The following is a 23,374-nucleotide window of genomic DNA, read 5'->3' on the forward strand; positions in this document are numbered from 1 at the left end:
CTGGTCCCACAGACGTGTCCCGGGACCAGCTTTTGAAGCCTGCCTTTTTTTTTTGCCCTTGCTGCATTCAGCCTCTCCAGCCAATGACTCAGTCACTATTTCTATTCTCTTCCCACTTCTGTTCCTGCTTCTCTAAAGTTTTGGTCAGTGGCAGTAGCTTTTGCTAATGTCTTGTGGCTGCTTCTCTCTGAGTTATTATTGGAGATGCCTACGAAATAACAGTGCTGCTCTTTAAGACACTACTGCACCACTGCAGAAAATATTTACCAAAGATGTGGTAAGCAGCTCTTTACTGGAGTGACTGGCGTCTGCTCTGAAGCGGACCAGACGCCAGTCACTTCAGCAAAGAGCTGCTGCAACAGAACAAATTGCCCAGGGCAGCAGATCTTGGGAAGGGAGAAAAGCCAGCAGCGTAGTCTGTCTGTCTTTGTGTTTTCTAAGGGAGAAAAATTATCTTTTTACAAGCCTGCCCTAGTTGGCTCTGACCAGCTCTTCCCAGAAAATACCATCGTAAATAGAAGAGCAAACTATTGCATAAACGGACAGGTTGCCATTTATATCTGACCTTTCTCAGATCTGCTTTGATGTCTTCGTCAACCTATGCTTCCTTCTCGTCCAGCCCCACCGTGTTTTTAGCTCCTGCTTCTAGGAGAGCACCACTGGACACAACAAACCTCAATTAAAATCCATTTTTGACATATATATATACTCCCTCTGCTCTCTGGACCAGCTCCAAATAGAATAATCCTTTTTTTAATCCTGCCCTCCCAGGGAACTTCCAGTTTTGTGTTTGCAAATTGTATGGGTAAATATGGATAGGGGTAGATTTTTTTTTTTTTTTTAAAGACACTGGGCTTGGCATATTACGCAGTTTGTTGCTAGATCAGCGTGGTGGCAGCATGCAGCGCTGGACTGTTTTTCTTACTCGGATAGACCCTTTCCAGCTCAAAAATGACAATTCACCAAAGCCAAGCCAAAAAAAAGTAAAGGGCAATTTCAGAACTGGGTGTTATCTGCCTGGAAAAGGCTCCAGAAAGGCAGACTGTCTCCACAGGCTGCTGAATAAATGCTGATAAAAAGGACAAACTCCTGTGTGTTTGTTATGGGTGGTGTGGTTTTTAGATGTATCCTCTGGTGGACACGGGCAGTTGTAATTCCCTTCCTATTTGAACAGAGCATCTGTTTATGTGATATTACTTGACTCCTATAGCCAGACCAGGACAGGAGGAGTTTAATGGCTAGCCCTGCTGTTCTGCCTGCAACTGGGAACTGAAGAATGAGGCTGAGGTAGATGCTACGAGTTTCTGTGGGCCTAGAAATCCCCAAACTGCTCTCATGCAGACGGATGGCTGGACTCAGCACGTCCATCTCCCTCCTGCAAGAGTCTGAGAGGCTGCACCATCCTTGGACTGGCTGAATGTGACTTCTCGTCCCCATCCACTTCTCCATCTTGCACTGGTGCCTCCTCGTGCGAGTCCTGGGAGCCGATCGCTGTGCTCACACTGCTGCGGGATCCATTGGAGGGTGGTCACTCCTAATTGACCACGAGGTAGGATGTCCTCCTGGATAAAGCACTAGATTAAGGCTCAGGAGTCAATGTCTTCATCCTCTCCACCCACATGCCTCATTTTATTAGATCATGACTTCAAAAGGACATAGAAAATCATTGTCAATGGCATTAGGAAAGACACTGAAAGGTTTGATGGCAGGTAGATCTTCCCCCGGATCAGCAGCTTCATTCCAGAGCACAGAGGAGTAATGATGCCTGTTGTTCACTCCTGTGCTGCACTGGTGGTCAGGAGATCCACGTCCTGCAGCTGCCTAGTGAATCTGTAAAGTGGAGGTAGGGCCACAAGATGCTGTTGCTTTGAGGAATTGTAGCTTTGCTTTCCAACCCCAAGAAGTCCTCAGAAACCCACGTTCAGAGGAGCAGTGGCCTAACCCCCTCCATCTTCTCTACAGCACTTGTTGGGTACGTACAGCAGTTTAGGAACTTCTGCCCTCGGTCATCCTGGACAGAAGCAGAGGGTCAGAGCAGTTTTGGGGCATGACAGCTGGGGAACCTCCTCAGAGGACAGTCCTGTCCCCGTGGGCCATTTGGCCTCTCCTAGATGCTGACACCAGGGGCCAAACTGGAACTATCACCAGCTCTGTTTCACTGAGCATCCAACCAACAAAACCAACTTGTAGCTACCGGGCACAGGACTGGCAAGCCTGTTGAAACCTGGGAGTGGTGTTCCCTTGGCCGATACCAACCTCCTGAGCGAGCAGCAGTTCTCAGCAGTTGTCGGTCTGAATCCAGTGTGCTCAGCTGGCAAAAAATGGAAAAGAAAGGAATGGTTTCGGGCAGGGGCTGGCTGGCTGGTGGGTGCACGTGGCTGCTCGCAGGTGCTCTGCAAGCGGTGGAGACCCAGGGCAGCTCCTGTGTCCCAGCACAGTCCTCTTCAGGCAGAGGTTTCCAGTCCTGGACTTTCATATGAGCTCCGTTCCCTTCTCTAGCACAGACGTTCCCCATTACCTTGGGCAAATCACTTTCCCCTGGACCAGCAAAGGTAATTAGATCTCTGTGTCCCACCGGACTCCACGGGAGCTGGGCACCGACGTGCCTCTGAGGGTCCTTCCCACTGCAAGCCCTCTGGATGAATACAAGGGGATGTTAACAGCAATTCCTTCCCTCCCCAGAGTGTTGTAAGAAAAAATACGGTGCAGGTAAATTAACAGTGCTTGCATGGGATCAAGAGGGAGAGCGTAAGGAGGTGGTACAGGGAAACTCCGGAGGTTTGAGAGCTGGATTTGATTAGGCAGCAGGAACTGGCTGATAAATCAGATCTCGTCCAATTTGAGAATCTGCCCGGCTGGCCGGAGGACGGGCACGCGCGGGAGATGGCGGCGCGCATTGCTGGTGCTGCCCGCGCTCAGGAAGTGCATTGCGTGCCGGAGGAGGAATAAAAGTTATTGACGTGAAATTTGCTGAACCTCAGAAGAAGTTTGGCTTGGGTTCAGTTCAAGTCTAACGGCTTCTCCTTTTTCCCTGGCTGGTTTGCGCCTGCCCGGTCGGACCTGCCGCACGCCTGAGACGCAGCCACGCGCAGGCGGCCAGCAGCAAGCCGGATGGGGTGCCAGCAGCACGCACTCGCCCATCGCCTTCCCCATAATGCCGGCGAAGAGAAGCCTCGGCACGCTTCGTGGAGCTCTTCATCCTCTTCAATGTACGGATAGCTCTGCTTTGCTGAGGTTATACTGGATTTTTTGAAGGTGTCTGAGGCCGCTCGGAGAGAAGTGGTCTTCTCGGCCGGGATTTTCAGCACCATTGGGAAAGACAGGAGACGATGCTCCTCCTGCTTCCTATTTCACCGTCTGCCCTACGACTGACACAAGAGGCAAGGTGTCCCTTTGGCTTGTTCTCCCATCGGAAAAATTGCAGTTTAGCCCAGAGGAAACAGCAGATGCGAATGGTTTGGAAATCGTAAGAGGTCTGCGTTCATTGCTGTGACATTTGCTGCTGTTTCTTCTCCGTGGATTGGATCCCGTGGGAAGCTGCACCCCGCAGCTTTTTCTGCTTCAGCATCCTTTGCCCTCACTGAGCCTGGCAGCGAGTGACTTCAGGCTGCGAAGCCACCGCCGGTCCAGCCCAGCCAGCTTCTCCCTGGGAGCGAGATGCACCTTCTGCGATACTCCCCAAAATTTCTTTTTTCACTTCGCACTGCCTGGAATATATAATAACGAAACTTCATAGCAAGGATACATTTCTAGTTGTTCTGTATTTTTCAGATGGAGAAAGTGTGTGAATATTCGTCTCTGGCTGAAGGTGAAAGGACACCACAAGGCAGTGGGACTAAACAAGGTCCCTCTGGCCGTGTTCGGGGAGAGGGGCGGCTCAGAGAGAGATGGAAATACAGCTTTTATTAAGGGAAAACCCCACCTTTCTCTGCTGTGGAGGCTGGCATTAGGTTTGGATGAAGGCAGCCTTTCTGTCCTACAAAACCTGAGACACCAGTGCTTTCCTTGGATTGCAGCAGGACTTTACTGGGATGGCTTGAGTTTGTTTTCCTACAAAATGAAAGCAGCAGCACAGGGGATAATCCTGTACTCATGGCACTGGCCTGACTTGTGGTTCAATCCCTGTTCGTCCTGACCCAAACCCGGGAACTGAACCTAATACCCGTTATCTTAGATGGGTGCTCTCATCTCCAGTGTTAAAGTTGGACTCTTTCTCCCTGAATAACTGCTTAATTACTTATATAAATTGGCCCAGCTCCACCCAGAAGAGATTTAAAGAAATGGGGCTGCAATCACCCGTAGAGCCGGGTCTTCTCCTGGGATGCGAGAGTCCATGTCCCTGCTCCAAGCAAGGGGCCTCTCCTGGGGTGGGGACCACCATGGATGGGTGCCATCACCCACCGGTGAGGACCTGTTGGGAGATGATTTTATCTCTGTGGGTTTGACTAGAAATCCGGGCTTGAGCCCAGGCAACCTTTCCAAGCAGCACTTCGTGGAAACTGGTAGTTTGCTACCAAAAAGAAAAAAACCAACCAGTTTTGGTTTTGCCTAACCGACATTTTCTGACACAAGAAAACATGTTGTCAAAAAACTTCCCAACCACTCTGCTGGGAATGTGCTCTTTGCCATCAGTCCCCAAGGCTGGAGCGCTGGAGTGTTGAAATGTTACTACAGCCCTGGAAACTGTGAGTCAACTTGTCCCCACCCACAGCAGATACTCGTGGGAAGGGCCTTGAAAAGCCTGGAAACTCCGCAGCTCTTGCCTTGTGGAGTTTCCATTAACCCATTAACATTAATTTCAGGTCCGGTGAAATGCAGTATTTGGCAAATTTCTATCGGATTTTGTCCCTTTTTCCCCCTGTCCCCTTCCTGATTCTGATAACTTTTGGAGGCTATTTAATTTCAACTCATCCCTAAGCAATTTGGCTGCCGTGGCCCCGGTTCACCCCCCGAGCCCCGTGGGTCAGGCTAGACCTGGGCAGCAAATGCAGCACCCGCTGCGGTGCCGCCAGATCCGGTGGGGATTTGGATGGGGTCACCGGATGGCGAAACTTTCATCCCACTTGGAGGAAAGGTGCCAGTGCAAACTTTGCCAGTGCAAAACCCTCCCGCTGTATCGCTGTGCTGGGATATAAATGCATTGACTTGGGCATCCCCTGGCAGGGAGGAGGGTCGTGCAGCGATGTCCCAGCTTCACCGGGAGAAGCTGTGCGGCTGCTCCGCTCCCCGCGGGGATGCAGGCAAAAGCCGCGTGGGTGCCTGCCATCCCTGCCAGCAGCTGGGCAGCCTGTCCGCCCGCACCGGCGGTGGCCGCGGTGCATTGTCACACACATCAGGGTTGCCTCAAGCGGGTCGGGGTCCGGGTGTGATGCTGCCGTGTGCATGCAGGCTCTGTGTGCCAGCCCTGCTGCAGCGGGACGTGCAAACCCACTTTCGGGGCGCAAGGTTGGCGGGACGTGAGCTGTGCTTCCCGCAGGCGAATCCACCGCGCTCAAGCTAAGCCCTGTTTTTGCGCGCACACAATTCAGAGCAGTCTGTGCAAACCACTGACCTCAGGCTATCTTGGAGCCATCTGCAAACTGCATTTATTGCCGACTGGAGAACACGTGAAGGTAGCAAATCCCAGGTCTTAACTCAGCGTACGGTGATGTGAAACAACCTGTGCGTTCCCCTGACGCATGCCCTCCCGTATGTCCCGGGAGCGGTGGCAAAGGGCGGCTACAACTCGAGCCCGGAGGAACCGGGATGGGCTTTGCCGTGGCTGCAGCCCACCCGGACGCGGGCACGCGCCGAGGTGGCGCGGTGAGATCACATCCTCTGCACGAAGGGTTTCAAGATGCCGAGGTCTGGGAGCATGGAGTCCAGCGGTTGTGAAATTCTCCATACGGGAAAATTCTTCAAACCTTTTTTTTTTTTAAACTTTGGATTTATCAGAATGCCTTGTTCTGATGTTAGCTTTTTCCATTTTGAAGACGGTCCAAAGTCCTATCACAGTGTGTTACCGCACAGAATGTAACATTTGCAAGAGTAAAATGAAAAGTCGGTTTGAACTGGAAAATCACGGCAATGTCGTTAAAACAAAGGAAACGGGACATTCTGATGTTGTCAAAACTTTTTTTCTCTGGTTCCTTTCAAAATCAGCTTCCAGCAAAACCAGCCTGATTTTATGAGGCATTTTAGTTTTTGGCAGAGCCCCTCACTCTGGCGCAGCAGTTTTGTCGTGGTTTCTCTGGCCGGGCTCATACACTCAGTGCCTCCGTTCCCGGGCAGCGAAATGGGGGTGCAGTGTGTCCCCCAGCCTTCACTGCCCCTCGGCATCGAGTCAACAGGGTCCCTGTCTCAACCCCATTTTCACGGCATTAAAATAATCTGCAAATTGAGGTGTTAAAACATTATTTAAATGGCAATTATTCATTTTGTGTTTTAACCTCTGCATCCTTCTCTTTGACCAGAAACGTATAAAATACTAGAGAGAAAAAAAAGCAGAAAATTATGAGATTATTTTTCCTTACTGAAAACCTGGAGCGCAGCGGTCCATGCCTTCAGGTTTAGGCTCTGCTGATGCCTTCGACCGTGCTGGCATGGACGCAATGGCAGCACTGGCCCCTCTCCCTCCTCTCCCCCCACCCCGGCTGCAGTTTGGCTTTGGGAAGAGGTTGATGCCGGTGCCCTCCCGGCCACCCACAGTCCTCCTGGGCCCAAGAGGATTTGGCTTTATATAGTACCTGGGAGATCCATGTCAGATAAGACTGGCAGGCTTTCAAAAGCTTCTCTCCAGCTTTTGTGCCAAGACCTATAGGATGCGTTCCAGAGCATCTCCCAGGACTGTTTGTTATTATGACAGGCAAAAAAAAAAAAAAGAGGGGGGGGAAAAAGGCAGTGGGAGAGCACATTGCTCTTAATGACTAGAAATCCTTTAATAACCAACATTACTATAAATTATATGTGCATTATGACAAGTACAATTGAGTGCTCTGTTTTTCTTGCCCACGTTAGAGCACGGAACAATGTACTCTTGTTGCAAGAGCTGAAATGGATGGCACTCTGGGTGAAATCAGGACTTCTCCATCGCATACCTGTGCCCGCAGAGATGGTCGGCCGCCCCGGGTCCTGTGAAAGCTCCATTGTTCTTCATGCCATATTGCACGCACCATGATTATATAGTGTAGGATAAGCAGTAATATGTTGCTTGCTGAAATAATAACCTATCCTTAGTTTGAACAGTGCTATATTTAAGATTTATATATATTTAAATGTTGATAGTTGCCCATTTGTGACGTATCATAATTTGCATGACAGTTTGTAAACACTTTATTGGAAAGAAAAGCATCAGCTGCATTTAGGGAGGTAAATCTTGGGGTCATGCAGGACAGGTCGATCGATGTGGATTTTAAACAAGCGTTGGAAGCTCTCTGAAGCAGCCTAGGGGTGAGTAGGGATCCTGCCTGGGTCTGAGATCCAGGAAATCCCGATTTCTCCTTCCATGTCCGAAGCTGAATCTTTTTTGCAGCCTTTCCATGCCTTTTAACTTGTCTTCATTCCCTAATGTGAAAAAAGGCTAACGGCATTTCCTGCCACAGTGGGATGTTGGCTGACTTTCGTAAATAGCTCTAAACCGTGATATAGGTGTAAAATGTCGCTGCTCTGCAGGTCGGTGAGAGCGCCGGGTTTTAGCATGGCCATCATGGGACGTTATTTCCACGCAAAGTGAGTCAGTACCCAGATAACATCATCTGTTTTTACTCCCAGTTTGGTTTCTATGTGGGGAGGGAGCCGATCGGAGGAGGACAGCGCTGCACGGGACCATCAATCCCCCGTCCGTAGCACTTAGGACACCCAATGGCAGAGGCAGCGGGTCCCTTACAGGATTTATATGATTTTTGACATTGCATTTTTAACAGGGCAAACCGCACATTTCCTAAAATCTGCTCCAAAAGGGCAGGGGCAAAGGAGCTTTGCCCCTGGTCCTACAGGTCAGTAGGGGCAGAAGTAACCCCAAAGTCAAAAGACCTATTTACCTATTATAATTATGTTGGTGCAAACCTCAGTGGCACACACGTCTTGATTTTAAATGGAGTATTTTGGAATCCCTTACGTTGATGCACGCAAATTAAGTTTGCCGTAAAAAAACAGTACAAACTTAACTGAGTGTATTTAAAATATGTTCTTAGGTGTATTAGCGCAGGTTTGGGGAAATGTGGACATAAGCCTTCAGTTATGGCAAGAGCTACCCAATGATGCCAAGAGAAAAACTATGACCATCCAGGTTGTCTACAGTTTGTTGGTTGAAATGCTTTCATTGTTTTGTTTTGGGTTGTTTTCTTTTTTTTTTTCCTAGCTGGTCAACTGCTGGGAAATAAATTGCCAAGATTTATTTTTACTCATTAGTAAAAAGTTCCCCAGTCGGTTCTCAGGCCGATCCTCCAGACAAAGCTCCTTTACTTTCTGTTCTTAGCAGCAGGTTCCCACCGACTCATACGAAGCCGCTGTCCACGGGCGAGGGGAAACGCCGACCCCCGGCCCGCGGGGCCGATGCGGCTGAGGGCGAGCGGAGCCCCCCGCTCCGGCCCCCCCCCCCCCGCCCCGGGGAGCGGGGCCGGCTGCAGGAGCCGCTTCTGCCGGAGCGTGTCCCTGCCACGGTCAATGGCTGATGTGCCCGTGAAGTCTCCGCGCGGGGGAGTGGGGCCGCCTGAACTCCCGCTGTGGGGGTCAGCAAATAGAATCGCCATTTTACGGGTTTTTATTTATTTTTTAATTTGGGGGGGGGGGGGGGAGAAGGCCCCATGCCCACACGCAGTTCCCCACCAGCATCCTCCCTCCGCCGGCGTTCCCACCCGGCCGCGTGGGGCGGGACGCGACGCCGCACCGCCCCCACGGGGCCACCCCCCACGGGGCCGCCGCTCCCCCCACAACCCCCCCCCCCCCGGCACTACCGGCGCCCGCCCGCCTCCCCCGCGGGGCCGCGGCCGGGGCACGCCGCCCGCGGCCGCTCCCCGCTGCCCTGGGCCCCCGCGGCGACAGCGGCGGCGGGCGCAGGGACCCGGCGCGGCGCGTCCCGCGGCGCCCGCGGAATGTCTTTCATTCACGGGCACGCCGCGCCGCGCTGGGGAGGGGGAGGGCGGTACCGGCGCGGCGTCCGGACCAATGGGCGGCGACGGAGCCGCGCGTCACGCGGAGACGGGCCAATAGGCGCTCGCCGGGCCTGAACTTTTGCCACGGCGGACAAGTTGATACATCGCGGGGGTGTGTCCCGCCGCGGCGGCTCCGGCGCGGGGGGGGCGGGGGGGGAGCGGCCTTAACCCCTGCGCCGCCGCCGCGCCGCCCTGACCTACTTTCCCCCGGGCGGCCGCGGCGGGGCGGCCCCCCCCTACCCCCCCCTTTCCCGGTCCCCGCGGAGCAGGCCGCCGCCGCCCGCCCGCTGGAAGCGCGGGGGGAGAAGGGGGGGAAAGGCGCCTCCCCGGAGCGGCGGGAGGGCGGGGGCTCCCCCCCCCCCGTTGGTGAGGGGGGCAGCGGGGCGCGTGTCCCTTTAAGAGTTCGGAAACTTGAGCCGGTGTTTGCGCAACACTCGGTGCCGCGCGGAGCCGCCAAAGTGTCTAGACTGGCACATGATGGGCGGCAGCCAATCGCGCCGCCGCTCGCGAGGGGCCCTGCGTGCGCGCCCCAGCCACACAAAAGCCAGCGAGGGCGGGCGGGCGCGAGCGAGCGCGGAGGCGGCGGCGGCCCCGGCAGCCGCGCGCAGGGGAGCGCGGGGACCCGCCGGCCGCGGGAGCGGAGCGGGCTGCGCCCCCGACCGCGGGACCTGCGGCCGCGCCTCTGGGATACGTACAACTCACGTGCTGACACCGGCCTTCGCTCTGGGTTCTGCTGTTGGTTTTTCGCTTTTCTGATTTTTTTTTTTAAATTTTTTTTTGCCTTTTTTTTTTGACCCCCCCCTTCTTTTTTTTTTTTTTTTTTTTTTTAACTATTTTTGGCCGAAGGGAATCGATACCTCCGAGCGCGGACCCGGCGCCAGTTCCCCGCCGGGCGGCACCCCCGCGCCGGGGCACTCCCCCCCCCTCCCGCCCGCCCTCCCCGTTGTATGGTGGAGCCGCCGAGGGGCGCAGCCGAGCGCTGCCCCGGGCTCTCCCCGGCCCCGTCCCGCTCCCCCGCCGCTCCCCGCCTGGCCCCGCGTTGGCAGCCGATGTAGGGCACGGCGCGGCGCGCCCGAGCCCCAGCGCCGCCACGGGAGCGGCCCCGCACCGCCGCGGGCGTCGGCGCAGCCCCCGCGGCGCCGTCTATGCCCGCGCCGCGCTCCCTCCCCGCCGCCTCCCCCATGGTGCGGCCCCGCCGCGGGCCGTCGGCGATTCGCTGGGCAGGGCCGCGGGGAAACCGCCGCGCCGGGTGCTCCGGGCAGCCTGCGAAGGCGGCGGGTCTGAGATGAGATAAAGCCGGCGGCGGAGCGAGGAGCCCCGCGGAGGAGGGCGGCGGCGGCGGCGGCGGCGGGGGGGGCGGCGGCGGGGGGGGGCGGCGCGGGTGGCGGCGGAGAGCGACGCGACCCCCGGCCGCCCGCGTGTCGTATGTTCAGGTCCAAACGCTCAGGGCTGGTGCGGCGACTTTGGAGGAGCCGCGTCATTCCGGACAGGGACGGCGGAGATGGGAGCGCCAGGAGCGGCCACGACCTCGGAGCCACCGGTAGTTTCAAGATCCCGGAGAAAAACCCCTCGGCGGAGATCCGCGCGGTAGCGCGCAGCCTGCTGCGGGAGGCGGAGGAGCGGCGCGGCGGGGCGGCGGGCGAGGCGGCTCCCCGCGGGGACCCCATGGCGGAACGGCGCGGGGCCCGGCTCCGCGCCCCGCCGCGGCGGGAGAGCGCCGAGGGGGCGAGCCCGCGGCGGGCGCAGGAGAGCGACGGCCGGACGGTGACCTGCTGCCTCTTCAAGGAGCGGGAGCCGGGCGGCCCCCAGCCCCGCCGCCGCCGCGCCACCGCCGCCGTCGTCGCCCTCCCCAGCCCCGACGGCGGGACCGACGGCGGCTCCCCGGAGCGGCGGGGCCGGGAGGCGCGGTCGCGGCTGCTGCTGCTGGAGCAGGAGCTGAAGGCCGTCACCTACTCGCTGCTGAAGCGGCTGAAGGAGCGCTCGCTGGACAGCCTGCTGGAGGCGGTGGAGTCCCGCGGGGGCATGCCCAGCGGCTGCGTGCTGGTGGCCCGCACCGAGGTGCGCCTGGGGGGCCAGGCGGCGCCCCCCCACCTGCTCCTGGGCAAACTCTTCCGCTGGCCCGACCTGCAGCACCCCGCCGAGCTGAAGCCCCTCTGCGAGTGCCAGAGCTTCGGCGTCGCCGACGGACCCACCGTCTGCTGCAACCCCTACCACTTCAGCCGCCTCTGTGGGCCAGGTGAGGAGCGGGGGGGGGGGGGGGGGGGGGGTGTCAGGGTCTTTTCCCCCCCCGCATTTTGAGGGTTTGGGGCCCTTCCTCGGCTTATTTGAACTCTCGTGGGCAGCCGTTGCCCCCGCCCCGCGCAGCGGCGGGGATGCCCGGCCGGGATGCGCTTGACCCGGGGTCCCCCGGGCTGGCATCCCCCCCCCGCAGCCGTGAGCGACTCCCGGTTATGCTTCAAAAGCCCTTTCTCTCTCCCCCCCCCCCCTTCCCGCGGAGGTCCCCCTGCTATTTAGGTGCAGAAGGGGCGATAATATGCAGTTTGCATACTGCTGGCGCCAGCCTGGCTCGCTGTTTATCGGAGCGGCCGGGGAGCCGGGCAATTACCGCCGCCGGCTTAAAGCCGCAGGGCCCCGCCGGGCACACCGGGGCCGCGGCCGGGAGGGGGCTGCGGGGGATGCCCTCGCCACGAGGGAACGCCGAACCCGCGTGGAAGCGAGGGGAGTTGGAGCTCATGCGTTTCTCCGGGATTTCTTGTTTTTTACCGTGGGCAGAGGGATCCTGGAGGACACCGACCTCCTGCTGACGGTCCCTTTCTTGGCAAGAGCTTTGATTTTCTTTTTTTTTTTAATTTATTTTGCAATCTGGGATCCTGCCTCGCTTTGCATCACTTCTTTGAAAGAAACTTCTGTGCTGGGCGTGCTTCCCCCAAAGATCGCTAGAGGCTGGAAGCAGCTTTTTTTTTTACTTCAGTTGGAGTGGACGTGCGTTTGTAGGAACTGTGCATTTATTTTAGAAACGGGCAAAGTTTCCCAGTGGCTTTCCTGCAGCGGTAGTTGTTTTCCCAGCAGTGTATGGCTACAAGCCCTCTGCAGGGAGTAGTAGAGAGCAGAGCTTTTATCGAGTGGCTCCTTATCATTTTGATAGTGGGTGTCTGTGCCAGGGCCCCACTTGCTCCTAGCGGGTGCTGGGGACGGTGGCAGGAGCCGGGGGAAGGCCTTGATGCCCTTTTCCACAAGTGTTCGCATGGCTCCCTGCAGAGACGGTCCGCGGTCGTGTTTGTCACCCACTTGACTGTGGGGTGACGTAGCTGAGCGGTGTGAAAACACCACGGTGCTTTGATGAAGTCCCCTGTGGCACCGAGTCTGGCTCTAGGGTGGGACCAGCCCGCTGTGCGTGGCGCAGGTTGGGCCGTTACATCCGGATTGGGACGTTGGCACCATTATTTTTTATTTTGAGACTCTTAGGTGCCCTGTGAGAAGAGCATCTTGCTGCTGGGCAGCTTGCTCGGTTAGGGGAGATGAGGAACCTTTTCTTAGAAGCAATAAATGACCACAGGCCATCCCAGAGCCATCACCCAGGGGATGCTGAGGTTGTTCTTGATGAAATAACCCAAGCTGAGCTGCAGTTGTTGGGCTGAGTGCCTTGTTTTCAGATCTGTGTGGGAACTTAGGAGCACACCCTTGTTTCAGTGGTCTGGGGTCAGTGTGATCCCATTGACTTTTCAGGACAGTTTGTCACTGAAGTCAGCGCCTGCTCAATGCCGGTGCCATGATAGAGCCCAGCCGGCTACACACTCCTCAATTTTAGCGAGTTATAATTCTAGAAGAAAATCACTGCCATAATTCAGAAGGAAAAAACCCTCTAACCAATGCAACAAAGATGATGGAGGAGCTTCTTCAGCCTTTTGCGTGGTCTTGACTCTTACAAGCCCAGCAAGAGCCAGTTAGATGACCTGATTCAGCAAAGCACTTCAAAGGACTTGCTTAACTTTAAGCGCATGACTGCTGCTGTGCTGGTGCTTAAAGCTGAGCGTGTGCTTGGGAGCTTTGCTGGATCGAGGTCAGTGGGAGTGGGGCAGGAGAGGCTGAGCGCTGCCGCGGCATCACGGGATGCTTGTTGGAATGGACCAAAGTTACTTCGGTGGCTTGTTGGCTGAAGCCAGCCTGGCCCGTGGTGTCAGGCTTCGTGTGCCAAGAAGGGAGTATCTTTTTGTCACCCGACACCCTTTCTCGGTCGTTGTAATGTAGTGTTTGGGGAGCTTTTGTTAAGTCTGTGTATGTGTCTGAGCCATGGTTGTCTTCAATGCAGATGATGAAAGCATCATTCTTTGGGAGCAACGTGCCATCTCGTGTGCTTTGGGTCACGGGCACCCAGGCAGGGATGCGGGGCGGGGGTGTAGGGGAGAACTGCAGCATTTGCAGTAGTAAAGCCCAGTTTGGAAGGTCAAGGTGGAACCCCCATTCTTCAAAGATTTGGAAAACTCTCCATCTCGAGTTGCTTCCAAGTGAGTTTTCTTCCATTGGGTGTTTGTAACCTCGGAAGAGTTCCTGCCCTGAAAGAGAAAGCGCGAGGGTTTCATTGATGAACCGAACACAGCACTAACATAAAGTTTTGTTTTTCCAGAGTCTCCACCACCTCCCTACTCTCGGCTGTCTCCTAATGATGAGCAAAAGCCACTGGGTACGTGTTTTCTCTCTTTTGATCTCCCGGCAGCTCTTCCATGATGCAGTCCTGGTGTTGGTTCTAAGACATCCCTACGTGGCACGTCAGGCAAAAGCCAACAAGTCGGGATTTTATGGCTGCTCATTATTTCTGAGCAAGCATCAGCTGACGGGTTTTTAGAAGTAAATGAATGTCAGTTTATCATACCAAATTACCGTGTAGACACATGCATATTTTCCAAAATAATATGAAGCGCTATTTTTAATGAAGGCGTAATGAAAGGTTACCAGACGTCATGTTTTGTCTGCGTGTGTAATCTGCGGGATGACGGAGCGGAGGGGGAGTGGGAGCTCCTGGGTGCCATTTCCATAAAGCCCTGGCTGCACTGCACCGCAGAGGAACCAGCTATTACCCTTCCTCTGCTTATTAAAATGAAACGTAAACTCTTTGAAACTCGGCACTGTATAATTTCTGAATGGCGTTTCACTTTTCCTGATGAATTATAAAAGCTTTCTTAAAAAAAAAAGTAGCGAAAGCGGCTTGGATGGGTAGGCCGGGCATGAAAGCGAAGGCTGCTGCAGAGCCTGGCAAATGCAGCCTTGGATCCTGGTCCTACGTGGTGCACGTTGGCTTGGAGATGTTTTGAATTGGCATCGCTGCATCCTGACCTTCCTTTCTCAGCGCCTGCTTTTTGAACAAAAATGGGAAGCAAAGGTGCGGGAGGGAAGGGAGGAATCCCACGTTCCTCTTGGATTTCTTGCTGGGATCGGTGCAGCTGTGGCCGCATCTGGAGCGTGGGATTTCTCCCTTCGTCCCGTAGTCGGTGGCTCTGATTTACAGGGCAGGTAGTGACTGAGGCAAGCCGCTTTCGCTCCCCGGCGGGCAGGGACAGGGAGGAGACAGGCAGGGTTTGCCAGGGCGATAGGAACGGGACAGCGTGCCTGCCTGTCCCACCCAGCCCCGAGGGAAGGCGGGAGCTGCCCCTTGCCAAAGGTGAGTCCCTGCCCTGTCAGGCCTGGGAGCTGCCTGCGACCTGCCTGCAACGCAGCCGCTCGTGCACCCAGCGCGTGCACGCCTGTCAAGAGGGACCGGCTCCTTCATCCCTGCAGCCGGTCTGTGACACGGGGCGGTGACCAGAGCGTCCTGCAAAGCAAAGTTTGCTGGTCATAGGTTTTTTTCATTTTTGGGTTTGTTTGGGTTTTTTTTTTCCCCTTAGGTATGGAGAAAAAAAAAGGAGTTGTCCCTCCCCACACTCCCCCTTCCAAGTTAATTCACTTTAGAAACTGCTTGTGCTGCAGGGAGAGATGATAGTGAGTGACACGTGACTTTATTAAAACAACAGCCAGGGATTGAAATTTGCTTCACTGGCTTGTTTGATTGGAAAAATAATAGTTAATCTGTGAGCAAACAGTTGAGCACTTAATTAGAGGGGTGTAAGCAAGAGAGAATAACAAAGACTCTTAACTTGTTAAAACAAAGTTTCCTTCGCTTCAGCAAAGAGGAAGGAAGGAAGGAAGCAAGAATAAACAGCTTCAAGAATTTTAATGGTGATAATTAAGTATAGTAACTATGAGTTGTTTAGAGGTTTAATGTAACTTTATCCAGTAAGCACCAAGTTCCTACTTGTTTGATCAACTTAACTGCAGTTATTTTTGTGGTCGAAGCAATTCAATCTTTGCATTTGCATGGTAGAGGTACAAAGTTAATCGTTGCTTTCTGGCCCGGTAGAGAGTTTCTCTCGGGGAGGTGATGGGAAGCTGAAGAGCCACGGGTGCTCACGTAGCGCTTGCAAACGTAGGAGGACTAAAAATGCTTCTTTTTTTCTTTTTTTTTTCCCCCCCCTTCCCCCAGATCTATCAGATTCCACGTTGTCTTACACTGAAACAGAGGCTACAAACTCACCCAACGTCACGCCCGGAGACTTCTCAGGTTGGCAGATGTTTGCGCCTTCCCGCACGCGTGGTCTGCGCCGGGGAGCTCGTGGCTGGGGCAGGACAGCAGAGGAGGCAGGGGGTTGTGGTGCTGCTGGTGGTTTATATTCTTGGTGTGAAAAGAAGAAAAAAAAGAGCAGCTATTTGAGTTGATTGTTCAGAGACATCTGCGCTCCGCGTGTCGCGGTCAGATGCTGTTTGTGGGATGAGCGTGCTGGGACAAGTGGGGACGTTTGGCAGGTGGCCACAGGGCCACGCGTGTCCCCTGTGGAAGCCTCCTAGACCTCGCCCGAGCCCCGGGGTCGTGGGCTGGCGTCGGGCTGGGCTGTACGCCGTCACTATTTTCATGGCAGGAGCAGTGAGGCCATTTCAAACGATGCTGCTTTGTGGTGGTTCTTGCCGAGTCCGTCCAGCTTACGTTACCTGTTGGGTCCTGGCCCTACAGTGCAAACCCTGCTTTCACGAGCAGGGCTCCCAGCTACGATGCCGTTGAAGCTCCCGAACAAAGCTTTGCTTAATTAGGTCCTGGTTTTTGCTCTGCCCCACCCCTGCAACCTTTCATTCATTTAATGGTGCTCTGTAAGGCCCGCGGTGGTTTTACCTGCAAGCAGGCAGAGAGTTGGGGCTTTCATTTGCTTGGCGTTGGGCTCTGGCTGCAGTGATGGTTGCACGTCCTTCCCCTCTGGTGTCCCATCCCAGGCTGGGGGCTGGCTGCATGCAGGGGAGGAGGGACCTGATTATAGGACCAGGTTTAATTTCTATGTAAGCAATGACCTGGTTCATGGTCTGAGAACTAAGATGAAGATAGACAGACCTTCATCCCAGTGAAGTCCCACGTGCCTCCTTCAGCGGTCGGGGTGGGCTTTGCGGTGGGGTAGGACTTGGGCACCTCGGTGCCGAGTTGCCAGATTGCTGAGCGTGTGGACGGGGTTTGCTGCTCTCTCTGGGGGATGCTGTAAGTCGACGGTGGTGGAGGGGACCCTCGGGGTACTGGTCCGTTAACCACGGCTTTTCTCTTCTCGTTCTCTGCCTGCAAGAGTTTATGGTCGGTTTGGTGAGACCGGTGACTTCCTTGGGATGTTTAAGCCGATCCTGACTCCGCAGCACTTTAAAGAGCATTTAAACAGCACGGCACCGCGGTGTCATGGCATGGTGGCGTGTTTCCCTCCGGGGGTTTTCTCTTCTCCTTCTCCTTTAAGGTTCTCCTGCCGCGGTCGGTTTTGCCGCGGTGCTGCCGCGTGCCGAATCCAGCGTGCCGGCCCGCCTTGCTTTTGTTGTGCTGCCAAGTGTCCATAGCAGGGGAACAATTGATAGCCAGGAGTTGGATCGTTCAGGGTTGTGCTATAATAAATATGTGTTTGCAATTCCTAACAAACGTTCCTTGGGCTGGATACACGTCTGTAAAGCTCCCCATGCCCATGGCTTTTATTGTAACTTGATAATTGCCATTAATTATAGCAGCCGAGTTTGAAAACCGGGGTTCCTAAGGATGTAATGGTTTAGCTTCTCTCACAGCGGAGTCCTTTATGGGACATCTGGTGGATTTTCTGGAATAGAAGAGAGATTTTAACTTTTACTTGAACAATATAATGATAACATGTGACCGAGATTGTACTGAAATTGGATACCTCCTCTCCCCCTGTGTAGTTTCCAATGGTGTAACTTTTAATAAGAGTCTGGGGCTGTGTGATTTATTTTTCCCCAGTGCTCGTGATTGCTGAAAGAGGATAAGAGCTTCACTGAAGTTAACCCATACTTGTCATCACAGCGAAGTAAAAGGAAAAAAAAACACTTAGACTCTAGTCTATATCTGCCATATTTCAGTTTGTTTGTTCTCCATTTCAACTTATTTAATAGGTCTGCTTGAAATGTAGGGCTGTGTAAATGATACACAAAGCACGTGGTCTTCCCTGCCTTTTCTTGTGTGTACTGAAGGAGCTCAATGTGCGTTTAACTCCCGTTCCAAAAATAAGTACATTTTGGATGTAGCATCAAGCCACTACTATTTATTGCTTCAGCTTTGATCATCAAAAAGGCTTTTCTTACTAAAACCACAAAATTCAATTTTGGATAACAAAGAGAATCATTCATTCTTCTACTGTTACTCGTTTACTTGATGAACGTCTAAACAGGAAGTTTTAGCATGAAGTCAAAAGATCATCTCTGTCATATGTATAAATTTAAAAAAAACCAACCCTCTTTTTGAAGTAGACCTTTTCATGGCTATGGTACCGCTCTTAAAAATAGGAAAAAGTCTTCAATGAACTAGCAGGCTCGCTATAAAATTCAGAGGAACAGTCAATGCTGACTGGAAGCACAAGTTGTGAATAGTTGTGCGGATGCGACCTTCTGCGTCATGAACTGGATTGATGGATGATACCCCAGAGTCCTCTTCATCCGAGGTGCAAAGCGTTTGGGTCATGAAATCAAGCTGGCTGTCCAAGGATCAGTGTCCAGCCATGGCTTTTCCCTCAGATTGGGGATGCTCCTGATTTCTCAGTGAGGTACAATGGCTTGGGGAGATCTGAGTTGGTGGGGAAAAGGCACTTGGAGGTGTTTGATCCCAAAGTTTCCATCTTCTGAGCTCAAGCAGTGTTGCATTCAGGCTTGCGGGAGTACGAAGAGGGGCTCCATCTTTTCCTCATTACATTTATTTCTGCGGCCACGTATGCCGGGGGAGCAGACGTGAAGAAAACCTGCTGCTTTGGAGTTGTGTTTTGAGCCCAGGTGGTTCCCCTGGTTGTGCCCGTGCCCCGGGTGCCGGCAGAGCCTTGACCAGTGTCGGCGTCCCCGCAGCTCCTCCGGCTGGAGCTGGGGAAATACCAGGGAAAGGGCAAAATCCAGCAAGGCAGAAACAAAAGCTCAGCCCCGTGACTCATAATTGGTGGAACATTTGTAGTAATTTTTTTTTTCCCCCCCCCCTCAGACTTGGCTCCTCTACCGCATGCCAAGAAGCTGCTGTACCCGTTAGACTTGCCAGGCTTGTAGAGGGCTGCGCCGCTGCTGCGGGAACTGGTTCAGTACGGTGGGGACGTGCTGGAGCAGATGTTGTGGGCCACGGGCTTTGGGATTCCCTGCCTTCCCCTAAATCCCACAGGGCTGTCCCTCACCTTCCCTGTGAAGGACTCTCTCTTAAAGACCACGAAACAGCCCCGCTCCTCGGCACTCCCCTTGCACAGCACGCTGCGTCGGTCTGTCTTTGTGGCTGAAAAAGCCCCATTAATTCCTACGGGTAGTGACCAGAGTTCTCGTTAGTGGTGGTATTAAATTCTGGAGGTCCTAAGGGCCATGCAGGGGGGGAAGGGTTGAGCAGATGTAGGAGGGCAGAAGGCAGTGGTGCTGCTTGGGAGCCTCCCGTAGGTCTCCATGCTGACTTGACCATCGCTCATGGTCGCTGCAGGTCTGGAGCAGCTTGTGCATCCTCTGGAGAGTGCAGAAGTGCTTGGGCATCGGTTTTCTTTGGAGCGATAAGAAATAAGGATGAGTCATTAGCTGTAGGAGCAGACAGGTAGTGATCGGTGCAACTCACTGCCGCCTCGCAGCAAAGTCCCCAGCCACTGTGCAGCGGCCCTGCACCGGCTGGGTGTCTCCGTTGAAGATACTTAACGAAGACTGTGCCTGCAGCAGTCAGTGCCAAGCTCTTATGATAGCTATTTTTCCTCAAAATGAGCCTCTCATCACTAGAGCCTGTCTCATGTGTCCCTACATGCCTGCTCGTTACTCCTTGCTTAATCGGGAGTCATACCAGTGTTTGCGTGGAAAGTTTCATTGTTCGTATGGAAATGCCTTTGTGAACTGATGGTGCCCGCGGGGCTCGAGCCCTGTGTGTGGCAGGGTTTTCCAGAGGGAAAGGGCTCCTTGCTGAGCGCGGTGTCCATGTCCAGCCCGCCTCCCTTTAGTTCTGCAGCGCGCCAGAGGACTGCGTCCTGCAACCGGTCCTTCTGCCATGGACTGGCCGAGCCGGTGCCCAGAGTTAGGGGATGCTCAGCACTGGGTGGATTCAGACAGGAGAAATGAGGGTGGCTTGGTGCTCAGTAATGCACCTGAACAGAGAGAAGTAGGTGCTACCAGGGGAGAAGTGAGAACTGGGAATGCGCGAAGGGCAGGAGGAGAGTGGGGACAGCAGGGGCTGGCGAGAGGGGTTGCACCAGCAGCAAGAAGCCAGGGAAGATGCTGCTTTAGATTTTTCCAAAATTACTACATTATTTTAGACTTTGAAATCAATTTACTGCCCGTGTGCTAAAACTCTTCAAGAGTTTCAGCTCTGGTGAACCCATTTGTAGCTGGGAATGCGCATCCGAAAGAAGAAATTGTGAGTTGGTGGTTTGCTGGAGGAGTGATTAATTCCTCTCTGCACTCCGGAGCAGTGGGGAGCCGTACCCGAAAGTGGAAGCGCACGCGTGAGTCTGCTCCGAGCAGTTCTGCCGAAGTCTAGAAGATGACGGGCTCCGTGCGGAGATGAGCTCTGTTCAGTGACTTATTCTGTGTTATCCCCTCCGAAGCTGGTGGAGGATAATTGTGAACAGAGAGAGAAGAAACAAAGAGAGACTGAATGGGCTGGAGCTTATTTAAATTATTTCGGATTTTTTTCAAGGCCTGGGAAGGTGGAGAAGTTGCTTGCAGGGCAGGGGTGGGACTGGGGGTGTTGGGTTTGGGGAGCAGGGTCCCCGTACCCCCAAAGGGAGGAGGAAGGCGGGAGCATGCCCGTCCATCCCGGCTGATGACTCAGCCCCGCTGAAGCAATGCCACGGCTCCAGAGCGAGAGCCGGAGGGTTTTTCTGCTTCCAGCAATATTTAGGATGAACTTAAGCATATTTTAAAACCCACTGAATGGAGAAAGTGAACGTCTCTCTTCCTCTCCCCCCAGAAATAACAGACTGCAAGGATTTATACTAACAAGGAAATTTATGAAGATCCTGTGTGTTAGGAGTAGGGGAAAAAAAAAAATAAGCCTATTAAATATGTAAGGCGGATATGTGTGGAAACTGGGCAAACATTGCCCTTTCCAGATTGGGGGAGAGATTGTGAAATTACCTGTTAATAGGAAAAAAAAAAAAAGATATTTTTCTCATTAATAGGGCGGCAGTTTCTTCTGGGGGTGAAATGTTGGTTTTGCAGCTTTCTGGTGATCGGCCTCTGGCTTCGGCATGTCTTGGTGCCGGGCTCCCACCGCAGCCCTGGGTGCGGGTGCCAGCTCGGGGTGGCAGTGCCGTGGGCTGGGGGCTGCGGACTGGGTCTGACCCAGCAGCACTGTGGAGCCTTTTCGTCCTTTCTTCCTCCTGTCCTATTGCAGAAACATAAATCCACTGGGGGAAAAAAAAAAAAAAAAGCAGAGCATATCTGTGCATCCAATTTAATCACAGACAGATGTTTATTTGGGCCAGTAATGGTTTTGGTTTCCTTTTTCTTTCATATTTAACTTTAAGTTCGCTGGCGTGTCTTACCCTGCGCAGTCTATAACAATCAGGGTTTGGCTAAAAACTTTTCTTGTCGGAGGAGCGAGCCTGTTGCCAAGAGCTACTTCTTTGATGCAAAAAAATACATCCTGGAGGTGCTTTGTCAGATGTTTTTATATTAAACATTTTTCCTCCATAGTTTTAGTTTGCCAACGGGAAATAAAGTGCATCTACTTTCCAGTGTGCTTCAGAGAGGAATTCTTTGCTCGGTGTGAAGGTTTTCCCCACGTGGCCGTGGATGGCTGTGAACGTTGGAATCCCCATCGGAGAGCGTGACCGCGCAGCAGCATCCTTCCCGATGGCTGGGAGAACTTCAAAACAATAACCTGCCTTTGCTTTGGGTTTGTTCACGTGCAGCTTCTGGCCCTGCCTGGGGTTGACATCAAAAGGCAACTTTGCAAACTACAGGGTGAATCACGGAATTAATCCCTGACAAGGAAGACAGAGAAGTTCTCAGAGACGGCATCCCCGGGCTTTCAGCGCCTGTCCCTTTCAAAGGGATGCAGGTGTGCTGTTTTATTCTACAACAGATGTCTTTCTGGGTTGATGATAAATCTACCGGAGCCTGTAGATTTACAGGAGGGCTGCGGGTTTTTTTGCATTACGTTTGTGCTTGCCACGGTGGGTGGCTTAGGTGGCAGCTCCTGGAGTTCAAACACTTTTTTTCTTTGGAGCAGAAGGGAAAGGGAAGCGATCATTGATTCTGCAGCCGAGCGGGCTCCTCGTTGTGTCCAAAGCCTGTTGTCAGCAGTGCTTCATCCACAAGCAACGTAACCCAGCAGAGGGTACTCCCTTTGGGTTGTTAATGCGCAGCTGAAAATGTTGTCCAGAGCGTTGAGACTGAGCAAATACACCCTTACTTACCAATTGAAGAAAAAGCACCTTCGATCAAGGCTGGGGAAGATACTCCCTGCACGCTGTTGTTTCTCCATTAAAACCCTGCAGGGCAACTCATGTTGGGCCACCGAACCCAACAGCTGTAGCATTGAGGTCTGCAGGAGCTTGCTCTTGTAGAGCTTGTGGATGACTACGCTTGGGTGACGATACACCTTCGTGTTGCCACCTGTACCCAACGTCCCGCCTGGAGAAGCAGGAGAGGTGCCGGTGACGCCATCCGTGCGGAGCGCGGGCCGCCGGAAGGAGGATGAGATTTCGGCAGTGGCCGTGCAGCTGTAGAAGGGTTTCTAAAGCAAGCGACACCTGTTCGTAAAAAATATCCTACGGGTTATGAGCTCGCAATGCAAGCCTTTTGGTCTCGAAATTAATTCGGAGCTGAGCCAAGTTAGTAAGGTGGGGAGGGGAAATTAATTTCATGAAGGGTGAGGGACCACTGGGGAATTTGCTAGAGATGGGGAAAGGAGATGGTTTGCGCTGAAGATCTCCCGAGGAGGGAAATAAAGGTTGTTCTGAGGCTTTGCATCCTGTGCAGCAAGAGAGCATCATCACCAGCCTCCAAAAATAGTCTTCCAGGAGGGAAGGTGTCTTCTGGACTGGGAGATGGAGAAATGTCCCTTCGTTATTAGCTGTACAAATGCTTTGCGAGAGCAACGCCATTTTCGAGCGCATTGATGGTGCCGAGCGGGGAGGACGGGAGGGAGCTCCCACGGCATCATGCGTTTGACCAGGGCTGCTGTGTCCCAAGGACCTGCCTCCCCCAAGGAGCATCTTTAGTTGAGACAGCTCCGGTGATGTTCTTCATCTGAACTGAAGAAACGGTGGTGGATTCCCTTCTTCCCATGTGTTCTTCCCTGCGAGGAGCCAGGGATTCAGTGACTTTCCCAGGGTAGATGGGGCAGCTGTTGTAGGGCTGTGAAAAGAGCCGAAATCTTCCCCATCACCATCCATTGCTTGCATTGCTTCACATGCAAGAACATCTTTCCTCTTCAGTCATTATGATGGCTGGTGCTACAGCTTTAACCCTCCAACACAGACAGCACTTAGAAAAATGTGGACAATCAGAGCTGTCCATAGTCCAGGAGGGAAAAAAAAAGCAAAACTCGCTGCCAGAGCCTTAGGATCATCTGTCTGGAGTAACACAGACTGCCTGGTGCACAAGTGGTGGAAGAAGGTTGGTCTTATCAATATTTGGCCCTGTGCCTAATGCAGGGATTAAAGCTGCTTTGCAGATGATACCTCTGCATTTGCGCGTGTACACACAGCTCCCCGGCTCTGAAGGAGAATTTGCCCTGATGG

General features: G+C 53.7%; 1 protein-coding gene across 1 annotated transcript in view; it reads left to right on the forward strand.

The window, feature by feature from the left end:
* The first annotated feature begins 10,556 nt into the window (after positions 1 to 10,556).
* Positions 10,557 to 23,374, forward strand: part of SMAD6 (SMAD family member 6) — a 44,488-nt gene continuing 31,670 nt past the window's right edge. Inside the window, exons 1-3 of the mRNA XM_050903278.1 lie at positions 10,557 to 11,367; positions 13,756 to 13,812; positions 15,646 to 15,756. Of these exons, the coding sequence (XP_050759235.1) occupies positions 10,557 to 11,367; positions 13,756 to 13,812; positions 15,646 to 15,756 (979 nt within the window). The remainder of the gene's footprint in view (positions 11,368 to 13,755; positions 13,813 to 15,645; positions 15,757 to 23,374) is intronic.

The sequence above is a fragment of the Gymnogyps californianus genome, chromosome 11 (genome assembly GCF_018139145.2).
Source record: "Gymnogyps californianus isolate 813 chromosome 11, ASM1813914v2, whole genome shotgun sequence".
Taxonomy (NCBI): Eukaryota; Metazoa; Chordata; class Aves; order Accipitriformes; family Cathartidae; genus Gymnogyps; species Gymnogyps californianus.